General features: G+C 39.8%; 1 protein-coding gene across 2 annotated transcripts; it reads left to right on the top strand.

Annotated features, from left to right (window-relative positions):
• Positions 1-386: 386 nt before the first annotated feature.
• ZFAND5 (zinc finger AN1-type containing 5) lies at positions 387-13,343 on the top strand. 2 transcript variants are annotated; one of them, XM_070431496.1, is made up of 6 exons: positions 387-895; positions 5,120-5,279; positions 5,700-5,811; positions 6,436-6,539; positions 8,840-8,965; positions 9,734-13,343. In XM_070431496.1, exons 2-6 carry the CDS (start codon positions 5,129-5,131, stop codon positions 9,880-9,882), a joined length of 642 nt encoding a protein of 213 aa, XP_070287597.1. In that variant the 5' UTR covers positions 387-895; positions 5,120-5,128; the 3' UTR covers positions 9,883-13,343. The 2 variants fall into 2 exon arrangements, with proteins under 2 accessions (XP_070287597.1, XP_070287598.1); XM_070431497.1 differs by lacking the exon at positions 387-895 and adding an exon at positions 2,942-3,022.
• The last annotated feature ends 9,517 nt before the right edge of the window (positions 13,344-22,860 follow it).

The following is a 22,860-nucleotide window of genomic DNA, read 5'->3' on the forward strand; positions in this document are numbered from 1 at the left end:
GGGGTCGTTGGCGTGAAGGAGGAAAGGGCTCGCGAAAAAGCGTGAGAACTCAGATGGCGAAAAGTAGGCGCGAGTGAGAAAATCGGGAGGAGGGAGGCTGAGGGCGAACAATCGGGTTAAAAATAGAACCACATACTCAGTAGGACGCGCTCTTTCCAGCTCCACCCTGGGGCCGGCCGCGCCGGTGACTCGGCTCCGCGCGACAGCCGCGCCGTCAGGCTCCGCCCCGCCCCGAGGAGCGGGTGACTGGAGGGGCGGGGCGGGGCGTCGGGCGGCTACGTCACCACGCTCCCCAGCGCCTCCGTCGGGGTTTTCGCTGACGCACAGGCCCCGCCCCTCCCTCCCTCTTTCCCTCACGGCCCGGGCGCGGGGCGGAGAGGAAGCGTCAGTCGGCCGGACCGCGGACCTGTCTGCATGTAGTCGGGCTCGCTCGCCCCCGGGAGCCACGGCCTCATCGGCGGTAGCACCAGCGACGCAGAACGCCATCGGCGGGCCCTCGCGGCGTCCAGTCCTCGCGGCGCCCGCCCCGCTCGCCCTCGGAATCGGCCCTACCCGCCGCCGGCGGAGGCGTGAGGAGACGACGGGCGAGCGCCGCGAGCAGCGTTAGCCGCCGCAGCCTCCGGTCCTCCCTCCGCCGCCCCCTCGGCCTCCCCCCCGCTTCCCTCCTCCTCCCACTTCCCGAGCTCCGCCGCGTCCCGGCCACTCTCGGGGCTCCTGCTGGAACAAAAGAAGGCCCCCGCGGCGGCGGCAGCGCCACCCCCGCCCGCGGCTCCTGCCCGCTCCCGGCCCGCGGCAGCGGCTCCGGGGCGCCCGGCTCGCCCGTCTCAGGCTTCGGCCCGGCCCCACTGCGCCGGCGTCGCGCGCAGGCCCGGCTCCTGCCTCCTGCTCGCGCAGGGTGAGTGTGGGGCGCAGGGGGAGGGCGCCCGGCGGCGCGTGCCGGCCCGAGTGGGCCCGGGGGCCCTGGCCCTCCGGCGGGGCCTGAGCGGGTCGCGGGTGGCGGCGTCCAGGGGAGGGGAGCCTGCTGGCCAGCTCAGGAAACACAAAGACGGAGGCGGCATCCTGTCGTCGTGGCCGGAGGCTGGACTCCCTGCGCCCCCGGCTCGCTCGCACAACGCACAGTCGGGGACAATACCCGGCGTGCGGCCTCCGGGGGTGGGGGCTCCGGCCTCCGGGCCTCCCCTCGCGAGAGTCCCGGCCGCCCTCGCCGGCGGCGCCCGACGTGGGCAGACTTGGACCCGGAGAGACAAAGGCGGCGGCGGCGGCCGCGCCCCCCGCTCGCCGCACCCCGGGCCCCCGCTCGCCGCGCCCCCCAGCTCCGCCGCCGCCTCGGGGGAGCCGTTCGAGGCCGGGGTCGGTGGGGGCCCGCCGGGCGAGGGGCCGGCCGGTCCTGCGGATCGGCCGTTGTGCATGACTCAGTAGTTTTTGGAGAAGGCCCCGTTGGGCTTTTCCTGAGCGAGGCCCGAGCTTGGCCGAGGGTGCGAGGCCCGTGGGACCCCAGCTTGCTCGGAAACCCGCCGGAACGTGGGGGAGGGGGCCTCTCTGTCCTTGGGCTGCAGTTTTCCCAGCGTCGCTGGCATTTCTCGCCCAGGATCCCTTTTCATGAAGGAAATGGAGCACCTTCCCCTTTGTCTCGTGCATTTAGGCTGGTGACCGTGAAATTCTCTGCTCCCTTCTCCGTGAAGTTGTGTTTTTGGGAAAGGCCCGGGTTATCTTTTTACTGATTGAATGCCTCCTAAGAATCTGGTCTAAGGACATAGAAGTGCAAAGTAAATAGGTCACAGAGCCCCTGTTCTTAAACCAGGCATTCGGGTAATCTACAAAAAAAAAAAAATCAGAAACTTCATTTTTTTAAAAGTAGGATTTTAGAACTTCACTAGGGAAAGCACTGCAAGTTTATCTTGAAATTTTTTTTCTTTAAATGGCCCTGAAAAGGGATTTGTTTGTAGTTTTCCCTTATTTTCTGTCTCTGAGGCCCGGTATTAAGCTTGGAAAGGAGCCTTTTAAAATCACACTAATGTACTGCATTTGATAAAAATGGAAACTGAGATAGGGAAAGTGAGGACTTGCCCAAGGTCACTGGCTTAGTTAGAAGTTGATTAGAGGCTAGAACTCAGGTATCAACTTCAGGTGAGTGGGCATTCTTAACATCTTGTACCGTGTCTAAATTCCATGATTTCTTACAGTTTTTTTGGTTGTTTTTTGAAATTACATTTGAGGCTGGAGAGTTTCAGTTGCATGCCAGAGTTTCAGTTGCATGGCAGGTTTTGGAGTTTTGTTGGTTTGTTTTTTGAAGCTATGGATTAGAAGCCAAAACAAGAAAAATAAATTTCACTTATACATGATAGAGCTGATGCATAATGCTCAAGTTTCTATCAACTTTAAAGGTACTAAGTAGTAGGGGTACTGTATTTTTCTAAAACATTGCCAAGTAGGAGGAAACCATAGTACCTTATGGCAAGTTCCCCCTACTCCCCCCTCCCCCCCAAAAATACCACTAAACATAAGTATTCTTTCTGCCTTGATGCTCTCTCCACTGTGCTTGGTTTTTATAAACAACCCTGACCATTTTGGCTTCAGAGTGATTAATGATGCCTGCTTGCATCTTCTAGATTGAATTTGAGATTGTTCGCTAACCCTTCCTACATTAGAGAAAAACTATAGCAGCCTAAGTGGGATCTTTTTGTTTTGTTTTCTTATTATATTAGATGTATGAAGGCTGCATCCTGAGGTTTTGGGGTTGTGTAGGAGTTGGCAGGCTCTGGGATATAAATAGAAGCTGATTTCAGAGGCCCCTGTTGACTAGGCTTTATGTGAGATCCTCCATCCAGCTCAGCCTGTCACATTGCAGCCTTGTGACAGGCTGAAGCGCCGCCCATGTGATCTAAGCTCCTGAGAAATATTAAGGCAAGCTGTGCACATGTGATGGCATTTAAAAGCTGGCTTTCTAGGGGGAAATAGTCTACAAGATGAGAAGCCATCTAGAAGACATGCCCTGTTGTCTCAGAGTTATAGTGAATTGAAGGTAGATGTGTTTTGTGCTTTCTGAAGAAGGAAAGGTGGAATACTTTGCATGTCGAAGTGAGTGGATGAAATCATTGGATGAGATTCCCCCCCCCCCATTTTATTTACATAAAAAAGATTTTAAGAATCAGATTGACAAATGTTGATGTTTGTTGGCTCAAATTTAGGCCAATTTGATTTTAAAGCCACTATCAGATGACACTGCAAGTTTGTATAGAAAGTGAGCTAGCATAATTCTTAAACTGGGTTCAAGGAATGGCCCAACTTGTTTTTTTAGGATAAAGCTTCATACATTTTGGGTAGAGGGCATGCAAATAAATACATAATTTATTAGTTGAAGCATTTTTTGCACATATGCTCAAATAAAAAAACACACAACTGAAAGTGTTTATTAAACTTCATAAGGGATTTTGAAATGTTTACACTACTCTGCTCCAAAATGAGTCAGCTAAATTCCACTTACTATTTAAAGAGACAGTGTCACCTAAATTAATACTGTTGTCTGAAGTAAATTGAGGATCTTGGTCACTCTCCGTACAAGCTTGATTGGCTTGAAATATTTTTAAGGTTGAAAATGGTGTCTTTTTGCTAACAAAAGTAAAGGTTACTATTATTTAACTGGGAGTATAATTGTCAGGTTTCAGCCAGGTCAGAGAATTTTAGTCCTCTTCCACCCTTTTTAAAAATAATTTTGCTAATAAAAATTGCTAATAATTAAGACATTGTTTGTAATATTTCCCTAAAGAGTGTATTCTAGAAGTGGTAGTTAGAAAAAGCCATATAAAATTCCAGAAGATGGCAAGCTGTAACTTGAAGTACTTTCCTGCACTTATTTGAAATGTTCGTAACTTAATAAATCATAAATGATCTTATTATCAACAGTAAGGTACATTTAAATGAGTGACAAGTTAGAGCAAATGATCTGTGGTGGTTTTTTTTAATAAAATGTTAAGTATGCTTTGTATATTCATACATATTAATAGTGTGTGTTTTTCTCTTAACTCAGGAAAATTCACTAAATATGGCAAAATATTATATTTGTGCTAATTTTTAATTTTTTATATATTTGTGCTAATTTTAATAAGACTTGTGCAAAAGCAAGAGTGTGCTTTCTGTATAAAGTTTTTTCTGGTAACCTAGCATTAACTATTAACTATTACTAAAGGTTGTGTGTTTATATTGCTTTACTTTCTTTGCCTTATTGAATTGAGCTTGAAAAGATTTCATTTTCTGGTATGAAGAAGACAGGCACTTGTTAAGTTTCAAGAGCTAGTCTTTGGCTGAGAAATCTATGGCTGATAATTTGAGCATTGCAGGTTTCTAGGCACTGACTTTAAAAGTACTCAGACCCAGATTTCACACCTCAAATGTAGAACATAAAAGCATAAGCAGCTGACCCCCTGAATTCTTAAGAGCTTCACTTGCTGATTCCAAGGTAACAGGAAAGGGCTAGGTCATCTACCAGCTCTCATTTCAGTCGGCAGAATTGTTTAATTACTAGTTGACTACAGTCAGCCCTGTAGCAGAATTGTTGGATTACTAGTTGGGCCCAAGTATGTTCAGATGTTTTAAGAAAACTCTAGCGATACATCTAGTATACAACTAATTTAAAGAACCGCTAGTAGATCTCAAGTGTCAGTAATTAAGATTGTAGGTTTTTCCCATTTGCAAGTTTCATTTGAAATATTTTTAACCGATGTGCAGGAGAGCAGAAAGGAACTTGGATATCAGTTGCCTAAATTGATTTAAGTGTAATTGTGGTATCAGGCAGAGTAACCTTTTCAGAAATTGAAAAAGTGAAATAAATAACATTTTAATGTTTAAATGTAGAATCTTTTTGCCCTACCACTATATGTGAAGTCATTATAGGTCATTATTTATTAAGCTTTATTATAAAACAATTCCTTTCATGCCTTTTGTTTTATAAAGGCAGCAAAATATTCATACTTTTCTTGCCCTGCTTTTTTTAATTTGGAATTAAATAGACTTAGAAATAGACTTGGTGTTTAGAAAAACTAGGGGCCATCATATACTAATTTCGTGATTTTATTTTGGTTAAATGCTAGTTTCTAAAATTTTGTTTTTGTTTTCTTTATAGCAGAAAAATATGGCTCAGGAGACTAACCAGACCCCAGGGCCCATGCTGTGTAGTACAGGATGTGGCTTTTATGGGAATCCTAGGACAAATGGAATGTGTTCTGTTTGCTACAAAGAGCATCTTCAGAGGCAGCAGAATAGTGGCAGAATGAGCCCAATGGGTAAGTTGTTTCCAAGGAAAAACCCATTTGAAGAATTGGTGAACAGAAAACATAGAGCCAAGAATTGGGGCTTAAGACCAAGAATCAATGCTGAAAGCCCAAAGAGAGAAGACCTGAGAAAAGCTTGAAATTAAAACAACAGCCCAAGTACTTGGTATAATTACATCAGGAATGAGTGACTATCAACAAGCATCTTGACTAGCCTTTTCATTTTCCTTTTTGAGATTTTGTTTCATACTTGTATTCACTGGATATATGACTTTTTAATATATTTTTTGGATACTCAAGTGTAGGAATCTGCAGCACAATGAAAATGCTTAAATCACTAACTTAATTAAATGCAAGTATTTGTTACTTATTAATAGTCTTGATACTGAATATAGTATTGCTTTGTTTCTAACAAATTCTTTTTTTAAATAGGGACAGCTAGTGGTTCCAACAGTCCTACCTCAGATTCTGCATCTGTGCAAAGAGCAGACACTAGTTTAAACAACTGTGAAGGTGCTGCTGGCAGCACATCTGAAAAATCAAGGTAAGATTGAGCATTTCAGAGTTTTTATGGTAATAGGAGAAAATGAAGATATCTGTGCTATCCATACAATTATAATTATGTGTTCATATATAATAAGGATATTAATATATCAAATGCCCTTGGCTTTGCACAGTCAGGGATTTCAAAATCTTTTAATGTATGATCTTGTTGTAGGTGATTGAGTAAAGATGTATATTATATCGCACTCTATACCACCACCAAGGATGCTGTGTTGAGAATGCTGTGCTTTTATTTCCTTGTAATTGAGGTTTAGAAGTTGTAGGAGTGAGGCTCTGCAGACTAGTGTAATGCCACACAAGGCATTTTGGCAAAACTGCCCCCTTTTGCCCTTAAACAGATTACAGGCACAGCTAAAAATTCTTAGTTGGCTAAAATAAAACATTGTGACTTACACAGATATGCAGCCTTGAAATGAGCTATTTATCAAATTGCTTGCTTTATTCTCAACCATTTTTGCTGAGCATCCAGTATTTTAAAATTTTAGATTATTTAGCTCCATTTGAATATGTTGGAAATAATATATAATTTGAAGTTGAACTGACAACTTACATCACGAAGAAGTACCCTTAACATCTTTAAAAATGTTTGCTTGAACTCAAATAGAAATGTGCCTGTGGCTGCCTTGCCTGTAACTCAGCAAATGACAGAAATGAGCATTTCAAGAGAGGACAAAATAACTACCCCGAAAACAGAGGTGTCAGAGCCAGGTATGCTTTTTGTTTAATACTAGTTCAGTTCTGGACTCGGTAGTGTGAGATAGGGTTGGTGGGGGGATTTGTTCCTTCCCATTGAAGGACCAAAGAGGGAGAGAGCCAAAAAATACAGGCCAAGCAAGAACCACTCTCTTTAGAGAGTATAAAATAGTCATTCTATTCTCTTCTTTCTTCTCTGCCCACCCCCCCACCATCCCCCACACCAGTAATATTAAGAATTTAATGAACTTAATATAATGTATTACTGTCATATTTTAAAAGTATCTAAATCATTAGAGAAGTCATTGTTCATAAACTTGGAAAAAATTATGTAGATTAAATTTCAAAGCTGGAAAATTTTAGGTCAGAAACAGTAGCTATTCAGTCTTGATATTGTCAATATTGTAGAAAATACTCAAGGAATAGAACATATTAAACATAAAACTTTCAAATATAGGATCCCATATTTTGTGAGAGTTTAAAACTCAGTATGGAAAGGCATTTTTTGTTTTCTTTAGTGATTTTGAGTCAGTGCTTAACTTATACAGCAACCATGAGTACTCTAAATGTATTAGCCAGAAGACTGACTTGTGTGAATTACCTGTGCTAGGCCTAGAACAAGAATCTATGTATATTATAGTTCACTTATTTCATTTTTTATCAATTCATTATTTCCTAGTAGTGTTGATTGAACAAAATATAAAATTTATTGTATGGAAATAATGTCAGTGGGTACATAATCTGTTTTGTAGGCTAGCTTTTTCTAACATCACAAGCTTATGTGAACTACATCAATCTTAATTTATAAAGTTAAGGTGAAAATTTATAAGTTGGGCAAGTGAATCCATATTTGATATTTTGAAATGAGTTCCATCCTTCTGAAAAAGCAGACCAAATTTGTGTGTATGTGTGTGGCTTTTAAGGCGGCGGGGGGGGGGGGGGGGGGGAGGGGGGTGATTTAAACAAATTAATCTGGTCTTAAAACAGTACTCTTCTGGGTTAGATCTGTAGCTAGTCTCTGCATTTATTCTCTCTTCGTAGGAATTCTGTAGTTCACGGTTTCTCTGCCTTTTTCTATATCTTTTTTTTTAAAACCCCTTCTTATCTTTACGGAACCACTGTTTAGTTTTCAGGTGTGGCCAAGGAAATGGCTATCACTCTTCCCCACCCCCAAACTATTGTCATACCATCAGGAAAAATTATATTGAGGTTGTCATAGTAGATTGTTAGGAATAAGTAATAGGTGGAATATTCTGTTAATCTATTAATCTCACTGAATAAATTACTAATGCAAATGAGTTTTGAATTTGGGGAGAATTTTTAGAATAAGTTGTACCAATTGGCTTGTCTCTAGAGTTTGGACTTACTGCTACTAGCATTGGTGCTGACCTATTTAGGCAGTAATTTTAGCATTGCATAAATTAATTTGCTATTGTTGGGGTTTGGATTAATATTAAAACTCAGTTTACAGTGCTTCTAATGTAGTTGAATTTTATAAAAGTATAATTAGATTTGGTAAATGACTAGTGGTGGTAATATGGGCTTAACTCCAGTAATCTGCAGCTTTACCTTCATATTGACAAATTCTGTTGATTTCATGTAGACAAGTGGACTTTTAAAGAAAATAAAAATTTTTTTTAGTTTTGTCTATAAAATCCTTAACAGTCTAAAGTCAAAACTGCACAAGTACTTATATTGTCCTACAGACAATGTTTGCTAATCTTTCAAAAGAAACTTAAAAAAGAAATCTTCCAGATCTTCTGAAGAAGACACTAAAACACTTATTATAATGGCAAAATAATTATTGTGACATTTTAGGATCAGAAGATAGTGATTAATGATTTGGGCTTCACTTGTCAAAATTTGCTGGTTTTACCTACACAATCTTTCTTTTTCCTGTAAGTCTAAAACCAAATGGACATTTTTATAGTCAAGTACCTCAGAAGTTGCTAACTTTATTTACTTAGTAGTAATGAATTTCAGCAGCTCTAATTAAGACGTTTATATGTAGGCAGTTGTAACATGGAAAAACAGCATGTGGCCAACATCTCTTAGGTCTTTAAAAACTTTTAGAATTGGGGTTTTGTTTCTTAGTACTAGCTGCTTAGAGGAGTTTAAAAGGAATTTTAGTGGGGTGATAATTTTATAAAATTTAGCGGAACAAGTAGTATGTTGATTGGCAAGAAATTCTTATATTTGAAAGTTCTGATATAAAAGTAAAAAGTCCTAGGTGTTTTTATTTTTTTCAGCTTAGCTAATTGGTTAACTAGTAGTGAACTCTTGACAAATTTCTAATATGTACCCTTGTTTTTCAGTTGTTACTCAGCCCAGTTCATCAGTTTCTCAACCTAGTACTTCTCAAAGTGAAGAAAAAGCTCCTGAGTTACCCAAACCAAAGAAGAATAGATGTTTCATGTGCAGAAAGAAAGTTGGCCTTACAGGTATTAAACAATATAATAGACTGTATATTTTACAGCAGGGTTCAACAGGGAGCTCCTGGTCTCTTCATAAGGGGCTGATTGGTCTTTAACACATAAAATAAAATCTTCCAGATCTTCTAAAATAAGATAATAAAGCACTTGTTTTAACAGCAAAATAATTACTGTGAAATTTCAGGATCCCAACTTTCAGTAATAGAAAGCTTCTGGAATGGACTACAAAGGGGGATAGTGGAAGGAAGTTTAGTTTGATTTCCATTTGTCTCCCTAATCACATGAAATCTTTTAACTTGAGGCCTTATGAATTACTTTCCTTTATTGGATTGATAAAAATACATTCCTTTTGATTCTTTCCTTTGTTCTCCCGTGAAAAAGGAAGTGGAACTAAATTGCCTACTTTGAGCCAGGCACAAAATATTCTAGATACTTTTTAGTTTTCTTTAATTGGTTGTCTTTCCCTTGTTTTCACATGAAACTACCTAGTTAACATACGGTAGAAGGAGGATTTAAATCCAGGTCATTCTGATTTCAGAGCCTGTGTAATTTCTACCCTGTGTGATATCTATGGGAGTTTGTGGAAGAATAGTTATTTGAATTTCTCACCATGTCAAAGGTGGTTTAAAAGCTGTTTCACAATTTGAAGTGACAGACTTTGTCTTGTTGCAAAGAGCCATGAAAGATGGTTCCTTTTCTATAGTGAGTAAGTCTTTTTTCTTTTCCTTTTAATTACTACAAGTTCCCAAGTGACTCTGCTTCCTCTTGTGTGTACAGGGTTTGACTGCCGATGTGGAAATTTGTTTTGTGGACTTCACCGTTACTCTGACAAGCACAACTGTCCATATGATTACAAAGCAGAAGCTGCAGCAAAAATCAGAAAAGAGAATCCAGTTGTTGTGGCTGAAAAAATCCAGAGAATATAAATTACTACTTGTGAAGAGACTGAAACTTTGTTTTTATTTTAATATATCGTAGGAAAACATTAAAGAGCAGATGCATGGCCATTTTCCTTTGATGTTCTCCAGAGTTTTACTTTATACTACTTGTCTGTCTTATAATTGATATTTTAGGATGTTTGGGTGTTTGTTACAGGCAGAATTGGATAGATACAGCCCTACAAAATGTATATGCCCTCCCTTGAATAAAATTGGATGGAAATCTGCATATCAAATTGAATTTCACAGATAACAGGGACAAAATTTAGCTCCCACGTGCCAAACAAAACATGAAATCTCTGCATGTTTGCAGCATATCTGCCTCTTGGGAATGTATCAAGGTATAATCTTTGGCTAGTGTTATGTGCCTGTATTTTTCTAAAAAAAAATGGTACACCAGAAAAGGACTGGCAGTCTACTTCTACCATAGTTAAACTTCACTGTTAATTTTCACAACATGTTCTTTGGAAGCAGGAAGAAGGTGATAAAAGAGGATCAGAACTTTCCATGAAACCAGTATTTGATGCCATATATAAGCATGGCTAATTGGCCTAAAAGCTGGCAAAGACATTCTGTGAAAAGTAAACATTGCAACTGGTTATGAGTAAAACCATCAAGCAACAGGGTCTGGAGCTGTCTTTGAAGCTTATTGTTGGCCTGCACCAGAAGATGTCTGCATTACTTACTCATTGCTAAAAATGTGTAGCACAGAACTGCACTAGGATTAATTTGTTTACAAGAAGAAATTAAAACTCTGCATTTGGTTTTCACATACAGCAGCTCTGTTGAGTAACATGCATCTGAATTTTAAGTTGCAAAGGTATCTGAACAGTTAATTTTTCATGTGCATCTTTTGTTGAATGTTTTGGTTGAAGAAAGAATGTTTAGAGCTTTTTTAAAAGACTTCAGTTAATGTAACTGTACCCTTCTGCATGGAAAATCATAACCAACATGGCTGCAGTAGACTTCTTAGTGGTATCCAGCACCACTTGCAGAGGGCTGCTTTATCATATTAATTGTACTTGGGTATAGGACTAGTGTTCTTGGGTGTGTTGCATGGGCTGCATTATTTACAGCATTGTACAATAACAACTAGAAGAGGCAGTATACTTCATTGATGCTTGTCTGGTAATATCACTTCTGTGTTATAATGGAAGGTTTTCTGTGATATATGAAACTTGTGTTTTTTATATATAAATGAGTATAGTTAGATTAGTGTTGTGGTAATGCCTGTTTTCATCTGTAAATAGTTAAGTATGTACACGAGGCACTACTTCTGATTTATTGCAGTGTTCAGTCTTAGTTTTTACTTTTGTTCTTAAAGCACTCAATTTTGCTTTCAAATCTTTGTACCTTAGTTCTGAGTTAGATTTGCAGATGTGTACAGATAGTTCATATTTATGTATTGCACATAATCATGCTACCCAGCATTGATGCTATATTGTATTATGTAAATAATAAAAGCCATGTACAGAGGGAAACTTCCACTTGTTCATTGGGTTTTTAAGCCATAGTTAGGAATCCTACGGGGGGGGGGGGGTGATTAGAAAATGTTTCAAATTCAACTTTTTAGTTGCATATGTAGACTGCATGGCTGTTGTAAGTTTTTTTTTTTTCATTGCCTTCTCAACATGTTCAGGTGAGAACCATGAGTTGAGTTTTGTAAAATATAAAGTATGGTACATAATAGGCAACAACTGTTTTTGAAGAAATGATTAGGCTATTTTAGGATCTTAAAAGTCTTAGCACTTAAGAAAAAGGAATGAAATTTGAACAATTATGGTCTGTTACCCCCCCCCCCTTTTTCTTTATTTTATAGATAACACTTTAGGCATGACAATTTGTACAAAAACAGGTATAGTTTTGTTTTACTTGTTTTGGGTATGGTTCTGATGTAGAGATGGATCCATGAGTTTGCTCTTTGAAGGTGTCATAAGAGATAATAAGAACAGTTACGTATTCTAATTTTGCCCAGGGGGTAACTGAAGCCAAGGACAACCATGGCTTTTCAGTAATGGAGTTTGAAATAGAAATTCTTATCCTGGTTCACTGTTATTTGTCACAGTTCTTTGGGTGTTAATACTTTTGAAAATAGAAGTCTATGACAGATAAGGATAGTATCTCCTGAAATATGAAGGATACTGAAGAATCACAGTTGAGTGACAAGGTTTAAAAATGACTTCCCCCTCTCACTGCTACCTCTTGTCAACATTTACTTAAGATGTTGATATCGATGTAGTATGCGGGGGGTAAAGAAGACATGGGAAGGTGATTGACTTTTGGACTTCATCGGTCTATAAAGGTCATTGAATAAATGTTTGCAAAATCATTTTTTATAAGAAACATTGAGGACAGATTTGATCTTACAGGATTTAATTTGTCAGAAGCATCAATTGGGGAAAGGAAACCCAAGTGTGTAAGGCAGCTAGGAAGATTCAATTCTATGTAAACTTGTATTCAAATCTGAATGTTTCTTAAGCAAGCCTAAAAAGGGGATTTAACTTTGGGATGTACACTGAGATACTAAGCATTTTAAGTGTTACCATATTTCTCAAAGATAGCTGCATAACCTTCAAAAATGTTACGCAAAAATGCTAGGACAAACCATGATGACATGAATTAGCTGTATGATCTTGGGCTATGCCTTTCATCAAATCTATTCTGCAGTGGGCTTTAATCTGTAAAAATGAGCCCTTGATTTTCGGATTTGAGGTGGGCTTCCCATAGTGAAAAAGTTTGAAAAGGAAAGAACTCAAGTAGTGTGTGGTTAAGAGGGTGATGAATCCTGGAACTAGGTTTCTTCATCTGTAAATAAGGATGGTAATTGCCTGGCATATAGTAAATATTCCCTATTAAATTTGTGACGAGTTTTTTTAGAGCAGTTCTAGGTTCACAGTAAATTTGATAGGAAAGTGAAGAGATTAACCATATACCTTCTCCCTTCCACACATGTATAGCCTCCCCCATTTAACATCTCCCACAGGAGTGGTACATTTGCTAAAACCGATGAACCTACATTGACTCATAATCACTCACAGTCCATTGTTTACAAGTTCACTGTTGATGTACATTCTGTGGACCAGTGTATAATGAGTGATATGTACCTATTGTGGTATCAGTATTTTCACTCCCCGTAGAATCCACTGCTGCCTACACCCTACCCCAATCCCTGGCAATTATTTTTATTGTCCATATTCTGCCTTTTCCAAAATGTCATATGGTTGGAATCATATAGTATGTAACCTTTTCAGATTGGGGTTCTTTTCTTTTTTTTACTTAGTAAAATGCACAGGTTTCTTTCATGTTTTTATGGTTTGATGGCTTATTTCTCTTTAGTGCTGAATAATCTATTGTCTGGTTGTGCCATAGTTTATCCTACTGATGGACATCTTGGTTGCTTTCAGATTTTGGCAATTATGAATAAAGTTGCTGTTAACATTGGTGTGTAAGTTTTGTGTGGAAGTAAGTTTTTAAATCCTTTGGGTAAACACCAAGTGATGTTAAGTGGTGTCGTTTTAATTTGTGTTTCTCCAATGACATAATATGGAGAATCTTTTCATATTCCTATTTACCACCTGTATATATTACTTGGTGAGTTGTCAGGCAAGGTCTTTGGCCCTTTTTTAAAATTAAGTTTGTTTTCTTGATTTCTTTCTATATTTTTGGATAATTTTTGTATCAGATGTGTGTTCTGCAAATATTTTCTCCAAGTCTGTGTGACATGTTCTCATTCTCTTGAACCATTAATTTTAATCTTAGAATGATACTTTCTAAAACTTGGAAAGAAAATTATCTGAGAATGAGTGAGATTGGTTACATTGAGTCTTATAGTGAAAAGGTAAAGATCTGCAACTTTAAAATTTTGTTTGAAGTAATTAGAATATTTTTTTAAATTCTTTATTGTTTAAAGTATTATATATGACTCCTTTTTCCCTCATTGACCTCTCCCCAGCCACTCCCATCCCAGAATCTTTTTTTATAGATGGATGTACCATATTTTCTTTATTAATTCATCAGTTGGTGGACATTTGGTTTCCACTATTTAAATTTACATTGTTGAAAGTGTTACACATGTCCCCGTTTATCCCCCCATTAACTCCCTCCCTACTCCTGCCCCCACCCCAGGCCTTCATCACACTATTGTCTGTGTCCATGGGTTATGCATATAAGTTCTTTGGTTAATCTCTTCATGTCCCCCCTTACCTCAGATTCGTCTGTTGCATGCTTCCATGTCTTGATCTATTTTGTTCGTCAGTTTATTTTGTTCATTAGACTCCACATATAAGTGAGATCACATATTTGTCTTTCTCTGACTCTTATTTTGCTTAGCATAATTTCTAGGTCCCTCTATGTTGTCTCAAAGGATAATAGAGCCTTTTTTTAAAGCTGCATAGTATTTTATGGTGTAAATGTACCACAGCTTTTTTTATTCACTCATCTATTGATGGGCACTGGGCTGTTTCCATATCTTAGCTATTGTAAATTGGCACTGCTATGAACATAGGGGTGCATACATTCTTTCTGATTGGTGTTTCAGGCTTAGGATATATTCCTAGAAGTGGGAATATTGGGTTAAATGGAAGTTCTATTTTTAATTTTTTGAGGAAACTCCACACTGTTTTCCATAGTGGTTGTTAGAATCATCCTTTTCATTAAGGTTTTCTTTGCACGTGTCTGTTAAATGAAGTTCATAGCAAGTATTAAAAGTGAACAAATGTCTACTAAGTAATGTAATAGCAACATGTTAATCATACTGCTGTTGTAAATATTTGAGTTGGTAATACATTCACAGAGTTCAAAAACAAATTTCTCGGTGTACATTGAGGAACAAAGCCTCTCCTGTCTCCTCTCCCAAGACATACATTTTAGGTAACTACCATAACTGGGAAAGGTTGTTTTATCTCTTCCATGTCATGTAAATGTTTGACTTAATTTGACTCTTGTTTGTGTAATTGTTTGACTGCAATGATGTCATTGTGATTTTTGTTCATAAATATTACCTTATAATTTTGGAGAGAATGGTGAGAGTGGTTGCTGGCTGATTAGCAATAAGATTATATAACCTTAAATTACATAGAAGGGTTTCTGTGGGTGAGACAGCAGATAGTTCATGAAAAGTAACTTGAAGTTTGACAGCATTTTCTTGTATTTGTACAATCTGCTTTAAAAATATGTACATGTATAAAAATACAGAAATGCCATTTAATATTTATAATAGCTATTTCTACACACACTGGTTTTTAATTTATATAAAAAGCAATGAGCACTGTTTTTGTGTGTTCTTCTAGAGTGCATTTCTGTTCTAGTCCTGGAAGTAAAAGACACACCATTTTGTGGCATAAATGTAAGACTTCCTCTTGTATGCAGTGAAGTACTACTTTCCTTTTTACTATAGGTAGTGATGTTGCTAAATCATACTTCAGGTCAACAGCAAGATGACAGATACTTCAGGTCATTTAAAAAAATTGGTTAATATATTTTATTGTATTTAGTTGGTTTTGAATATGTTTTTTCCTTATGACTCCAATTAAAACTATCACCACAACCTCAGATTGTATATATCTAAAATGATTGATAATGTAACCAACGCTGTTCAGAAATTAGGATCATCTATCAGTCTACTTAGAAATTAATAGAAAACCTTTCTGATACATTCCTACTTTTAGTTGAGCGTAAAAACTGTTCAGAAAAAGAAAAAAAAAGATTTCCTTAAGCACTTACCCTTTAGAGCTCAAGGATGAGCCAGAAAAAAAAGGATATAAATAAATTACCTTACATGAGAGTAAGAATAAATTTCTCTGATCCTGTGTGTATAATCCATGACAAATTAAAAGATGGTGTCTGTCCAGAGCTACCATAAAAAAATCAGCCACAAACTCGGTGCCTTAACACAATAAAAATGTATTCTCTCACAGTTCTTAAGATTAGAAGTTTAAAGTCAAGCAGTTGGTAGGATTGGTTCCTTCTGGAGCTCTGAGGGAGAATTCATTCCATGCCTCTCTCCTAGCTTGTGGCAATTGCCATCAATCCTTAACTTTCCTTAGCTTGTAGCTGTATCAGTCCAAGCTCTGCCTCTGACTTCACGTGGCCTTCTTACAGTGTGTTTATGTGTTTCTGTGTGCAGATTTCCCTCTCTCTTATAAAGACAACAGTCATTAGATTCAGGACCCATCCTAATTCAGTATGACCTCATCTTGACTTGAATACATCTACAAAGACCCTATTTCTGAATAAGATCATATTCTCATGTACCAGGGACTAGTACTTGAATGTATCTTTTGGGGAGACACAAACCCACTACATAAAATACATAATGAAGACTAGAATATGTGCCCAAGGAGTCTTGCTTTAATTATTATATGATGCAGAAAGAACAATTATGTTGAATATGATCCAGATATGTTTTTATATAAATATTAGTTGACGATACTTACAGTTTTGCCACAGATAAAAATTACATCATTAATGTTACATTTCCTTGATATAGCAGATTCAGTAAAGAAGCAGTAACTCTCTTTGAGAAGTACCATGATGATCTAAAAATGTTTATTTCCTCATGGTTGTGAGAAATATGGGCATTTATTTTTAATGTTGTGTATGTTGAGAGATTCAGATGAAAATAATCTCTGGCTGTGTGGCAAAAGTAATGCTAAGTCCTCACCACCCAGTTCCTCTTCCCTGGCGTACAAGAGGTCAATTATTCCCCGGGTTCCTTGCACTTAGCTCTGTATCAGAGTCTGGCCAATAAACTGTGGGTAGAACCACTTGTAAGTTTGGCCTTTAAAAATATTCTCTGTGAGCCCCCTTCCTCCCTTTCCCTGCTAGGTGACTGGGACCATATTTCCCAGTGGCATAGTTATCAGATGGAGGAGGCTTTCCTGGCCATACTGAGGTGTGATGAGAGTAATGAATGAACTTGAGACTGTGCTAATGCGTCATTCCCCAGCTTGTTTAATGCAAGCTATGGGTCATGCAAGTTGTAGCGACAGCCACCTGTATGAAAACAGCTACCTGTATTTAACACCCCTGGAATACAAAGTCTGACTGTGACATACTCATTTTCATATTTCCAGCATATTTCAAGGTGCCTGGTTCATCATAATACTTGTTTTTCCTTACACCAGGAATCTATCACCTTCAAAACTCAGCCACCATATTACTTGTAATGAAAACTCATTATTTGATATGTTATATTTTTTTAACTACTTGAAAGAGAAAAGTAAGCAATAATAACAGCAAAAAACGAATGTCTCCTGTGTGTCATGCTCACTGTTAAATTGGTAAAACATGTTTACTTTAGAGGAAAAGATAGTGATAATGCACTCCAGATTTTGGAAGCTAGCCAATAAAGTTAGCAAAATATCCTGCAATATCTACCAGTTAGTTATTAGTTATTTATTCATTGAAAAGGTTATCAATGTAAAGGAAAAGATCATCTAGAAGAAACCTCATCAGTTCATAAAATATTCTTAAAAGGAGGAAAAGACTTAAGTCACCCACTGTAGCCTGACCAAGAGCAGTAGCTGTTTTGTGACTTAGCCAGACCTAGAATGTAATATGAGAGTTCAGGGCCAGACATCTTAGCAAATACCAAATCCAGTTGGGACAGCTGGGGGAGGAAGTTTGGTGGGCTGTGCAGACAGGGAAATTAACCAAAATGGCTAGAGAAGTAAGAAGAACAATTATAACTGACAGATCTGAACAAATAAGCTAAAAGTGAGTCAGACCTTCAGTGTGATGACAACTTTGACAAGAATTTTTGAAAGTGACAATGGAAAGCTTGATGCATATAGATCAACACAACTGTTAGAGCCCCCAAGGGGTTGATGCATTTAGCTAAGGATTGTTTTATATACATGTTAACTATCAAATGCTTCAATAAATAACTGATAAAAATAAAACATCATTTTCCTATTCTTGAAATGAAGACACTTTTGAGCTCAGTCCCAGTGTAAGTCGAGTTCATACAGGTGAGAATGATTTGTGATTGCCAAGTGTGACAATAGTGTGGCAAAGGTTTTAATGATTGTGTTACAGCTGCAAACAAATTTTGCAAATTCCTTTGGAAAAATACAAAATAACTCCTATGCTGATTACATCTCATTCTTATCCAGCTCCCCAACATCTTTTTTTCTTTTAGATTCTCATCCAAGAATATTTTTTTCATTGATTTTTAGAGAGAATGGGAGGGAGAAAGAGAGGGGGGGGGAGAGAGAAAGAGAGACATCGATGTGAAAGAGACACATAGATTGGTGCCTCCAGCAGGCACCAGGTCAACAAAGGTATGTGCCCTTGACTGGGAATGGAACCTGAGACCATTTGGTTCGTGCCAACTCTCTAACCACTGAGAAAACTGGTCATGGCCCATCTTTTTCTTTTTTTAATCTAATAAACTCATTTTTTGTAATAATGTCAGTGTTAATTTCTTTTCCAATAATCTATAATTTAGACTTGTCTTTTTTTCTATTAAAACAATTTGATGAATTTTAAAATTAAATTGTATGTCCCTAGCATTTAAAATGACCAGAATTGGGAATTTCAGAGGATAACTGTGGGCAGCATGAGAATAATGTAGATCATTGGGGTGGGACCCTCTTAAAGTTTGTGCATCATGTCTGGCCATCCTATAGAAATAAAAGAGGATTTTATTAAAAAGTTTTTTAAAAAAGCAGTCAGTAGTCTATGTATTTCTTTAGAAATCTAAAATTCTTTAGATATATATTTTTACTAATTTCAGAGAGGGAGGAAAAGATAGAAATATCAATGAAAGAGAATCAGCAATAAGTTGCCTCCTGCGCACGCACGCACGCACACACACACCCCGCCCAGGGGATCGAACCCGCAACCCCGGCATGTGCCCTGACTGGGAAATCTAACAGTGACCTCCTGGTTCATAGGTTGACACTCAACCACTGAGCCAGGCTGGCTGGGCCTTCTTTATTTTTAGGTAAGGATTTTAGTCCTCTTTTCCCACCCCCTTGTATTGTATGAACAGAGAGTGGAGAATTCTTATTTTCTCTCCTTCATGATGATTAGAAAATATATGGCTCTTCAGACAAGTGTTAAGGACGAAATTATTCATGATGCTTATTCAAGGGTAGACTTTTTTTCAGAACCCTCAAGATAGGTATCGAAACCATTGGTATGGACTCAACTCGAAATACAAGGAAAAGGGAATTTATAGCCAAGGAGAGAGGGGGCTGTCAGTGGCTAGAAAATCACTAAGAGGAAACATTGCAGATAAGGGAGGATTCGGCTAAACTGACCTAACAAGACTCTTGGTGTGGGCAGGCCAGGATGGTCAGACCTCACCTGGGGAATGGTGGGTGAGGAGGAACCGGTCAGGAATGGCAGGATGGTTGGATAGCCAGAGTGGGGGATTTTGGCTGACCTGACTTAGCAGGATTTCTTGCTAAAGTCAGGAAATATAGAGATGAACAAGGAAGACCAAAAGTCCAGGTGTATTTGAGAAGAATTCTGAGAAGCCTAAGTATAGTTTGGTCAAGGAGAGAATCTGCCGCCAGACAGAAGTGAACTGGGCCTTAGGAAAATGGCAGACTGTCCTGAAGCAACTCTGACCACAGAAAAGTCAGGTCACCTATGCAATCCTCAGTTTCCCTCACCTGTAAAATGGAAGGTTTGCTTTAGATGCTATTCAGGTTCTTTCCAGCATTAACCTTTTGGGATTCCAGAAGAGGAGAAAGACTTACTTGGAGACTTTTTTTTTTCCTCTTAAATAGGAGGACGAGTTAGAACTCGGGGCGGGGAGAGGGGGAGATAGAGGCTCAGCTGCTTCCTTTCTCCACTCAGCTCTCCTCATTTTGCCTGGGCACTTGCTGGCTTCATGTCACCAGAAGGCCACAGGCATCTCTGTCTGTTTAGACTTTCTTGCAGTAGCCACCAACAAGAGTCGTTCATTTCGCTTCATGGGTAAACTATGGGTCAGTTCTAATTCAACTATATGTCTACACCTTGGTTTTTGGAATGAATCAGTAAACTTTGAGGAGGGTGAGAAGGACAGGGAGTGGTAAATGCATGCGAGTGGAATCAATAGCTTCATCGACCTCGGAAGCAGTCTGTAAATTGAAAAAGCAAAAATCATCCCAGTCCCCATTTCTCCACTGAGATTCTGTGGGAGGGCCTGGAATCATTGAGGATAGAAAAATACATCCATCAGATGAACTGGTAAACGATTAGGACCGAACAGAAGAATTCTGCTTCTGCATAAAGGCTGTGACTTCCTGACACTGTTTGTTTCACTGACAAATGTTTTCTCTCCTCAGACAGAGCTGAGCCCCTGTGAAAAGCCTGTCACAACTGGCTTTGTCAAGAACACCGCTTAGCTACTCACTACAATTTCTCTACAGAGGGCTGCCTGCCTTTCCCCAGATGGACATAGGGTGCTGTGTCCACAAGGAGGTGGGATCCATTGTTCTTCCCTGGCAATGGCTTCTGGGGATTTCAGCTTAATCAGTCTCCATTTCAGGACCTAGAGTTAGCATTCTCTCTCCCACTCACTTTCCCATCAGTCCCACAGCAGAACACATTCCTTGTCCAAATATCTGCAACCCTTGATCACTAATCTTCCCACCAGCTGTCAGTGAGAGGCCTGTTAAATGTTCCCATCTTGAAAGCCTTCTGATGGAGACAAATGGGAAATAAACTTGCTGCGAAGCAGCTCCTAGTACATTTATGTCTCTCGATTCCCTTTACTTTCTCTCTGCTCTGAGGCTTGGATATAGAATGGAGGCTGGGTTTCAGTGACAGATGGCTGAGGATAATCTCCCATTTTGTCATCAAGTTAACCCTCAGAGGGTCTTGAAAAAGACCTTTTTTCTTGGAAAATTAGTGGCTTCATATATCCCTGCTTTTGACCAAGTAGAACAAGCTTCTCCTTTCTGATTTTTGAAATAGAAAACATGCCTTTCCTTTTAAGCTAACCCACCTTGAAAAACACTAAATGAAAAACACTTCGTTTTGTTTTATTTATGATTCCGTGAGTGCCTTGCTCATTTTAATTAATGATGATTTGCCTGCGTTTGAGCCCTAGCAATAAATTCTAAAACCGGGCTATTAAAGATAATCCAATTAACAAACCCAAGAAAGATGTCTTCCAGAGTAATTTGTTGATATTTTTACTGAGGAAGAAGACTAAATGAAGTACAAGACTGAAATTACTTTTTAAGGTTGGTACATCGGGACTATACAGGGGACTAAAAAGACTTTAAATCTTATACTGGCTAAGAAATTACAGGTTTATATCCAGATAAAGCATTTGTTTCGTTCTTTGAACAAGTTCAGCCAAAGGAGATTATGATTTAATGAGTGAAGAGTACTTGTACTATGTGTTGGAGTAAAGCAGAGAGAACATCACTGAGACCAATTGCTGCCAGCCTTAATCAATAGATAGCAAAGAAGCCAAAGACAAATGATCAATAGGGCAAAACCCCGGCGTTTATGATCATGTAAGAAGAATGAGAGTTAAGATGATGCCAAATATGAAATGAGGCAGATTGTTAGTTCAGAGTGAAGGGAATGTTGAAAGCAGAAAAAAATGTAACCTGGGCTGATATCTGGACTAAGTCACAACACACTTAGGTAAAAGCCCTCATATTTGGGTTTGATGGGTGGGTAGGGGGTGTTGTAACAGGACACAAGACCACATAAAGGAGAATGGGCCTTTATGTGGCTTTGGATAATAGTGACTCCCATTCTCTTTCATTCAGCTTTGCATAATGGCAATGATGGAGAAAAAAAAAGAAATATATATATATATACTAGAGGCCCAGGGCACAAAAATTTTTGCACTTGGGGGTGGGGGGAGGTCCCTCAGCCCAGCCTGTGCCCTCTCGTAGTCTGGGACCCCTAGGGGGATGACCACCTGCTGGCTTAGGCCTGCTCCCCAGAGGATTGGGCCTAAGCTGGCAATCAGACATCCCTCTGGCAGTCCAGCAGCCCTCGGGGGATGTCCACTTGCCAGCGGGGAGCAGACCTAAGCTGCAGTCAGACATCCTTAGCACCGCTGAGGAGACAGGAGAGGCTCCCACCACCACCGCTGTACTGGCAGCCATCAGCCTGGCTTGTGGCTGAGCAGAGCTCCCCCATGTGGGAGCACACTGACCACCAGAGGGCAGCTCCTGCATTGAGCGTCTGCCCCCTGGTGGTCAGTGTGTGTCATAGTGACCAGTCAGTCCCAGTCTTTCTGCTGTTAGGGTCAGTTTGCATATTACCCTTTTACTATATAGGATAGAGGCCTGGTGCACGAGTGGGGGCTGGCTGGTTTGCCCTGAAGGGTGTCCTGGATCAGGGTGGGGGTCCCGCTTGGGTGCTTGGCCAGCCTGGGTGAGGGGTTGATGGCTGTTTGCAGCTGGTCACACCCCCTTCAGGGTGGGGGTCCCCACTGGGGTGCCTGGCCAGCCTGGATGAGGGGCTGAGGGCCATTTTCAGGCTGGCAGGCAACTGAAGCTCCCAGCCTCTCCTTTTTTTTTTTTCTTTTTTTTTATTCTGGGATTTATTTACCTTCTGTAATTGAAACTTTGTTGCCATCACTGGAGCTGAGAGCAGGCTCCTGCTCGCTCCAGCTCTGAGGCCACAGCCTGCTGAAAGCAGGTATCTGGGGTTTGTTTAGCTTCTATAATTGAAACTTTGTTGCTTTCGGAGCTCAGAGCCAGCCGCAGCAGGCAGGGAAGCTTGGCTTCCTCCACCACTGGAGCAAGCAAGCCTCCTGCTCTGTTCAGCTGCGTGGCTGTCGGCCGCCATCTTTGTTGGCGGTTAATTTGCATATCTCCCTGATTAGCCAATGGGAAGCGTAGTGAAGGTATGGTCAATTACCCTTTTTGTCTTTTATTAGATAGGAGATATATATATATATATATATATATATATATATATATAGAGAGAGAGAGAGAGAGAGAGAGAGAGAGAGAGAGAGAGAGAATATGTAGGAAACCTGGATTGCATGGAATC

Source organism: Myotis yumanensis, unplaced genomic scaffold (assembly GCF_028538775.1).
Source record: "Myotis yumanensis isolate MYYU_CA2020_CCGP unplaced genomic scaffold, mMyoYum1.0.hap1 SCAF_12, whole genome shotgun sequence".
Classification (NCBI taxonomy): Eukaryota; Metazoa; Chordata; class Mammalia; order Chiroptera; family Vespertilionidae; genus Myotis; species Myotis yumanensis.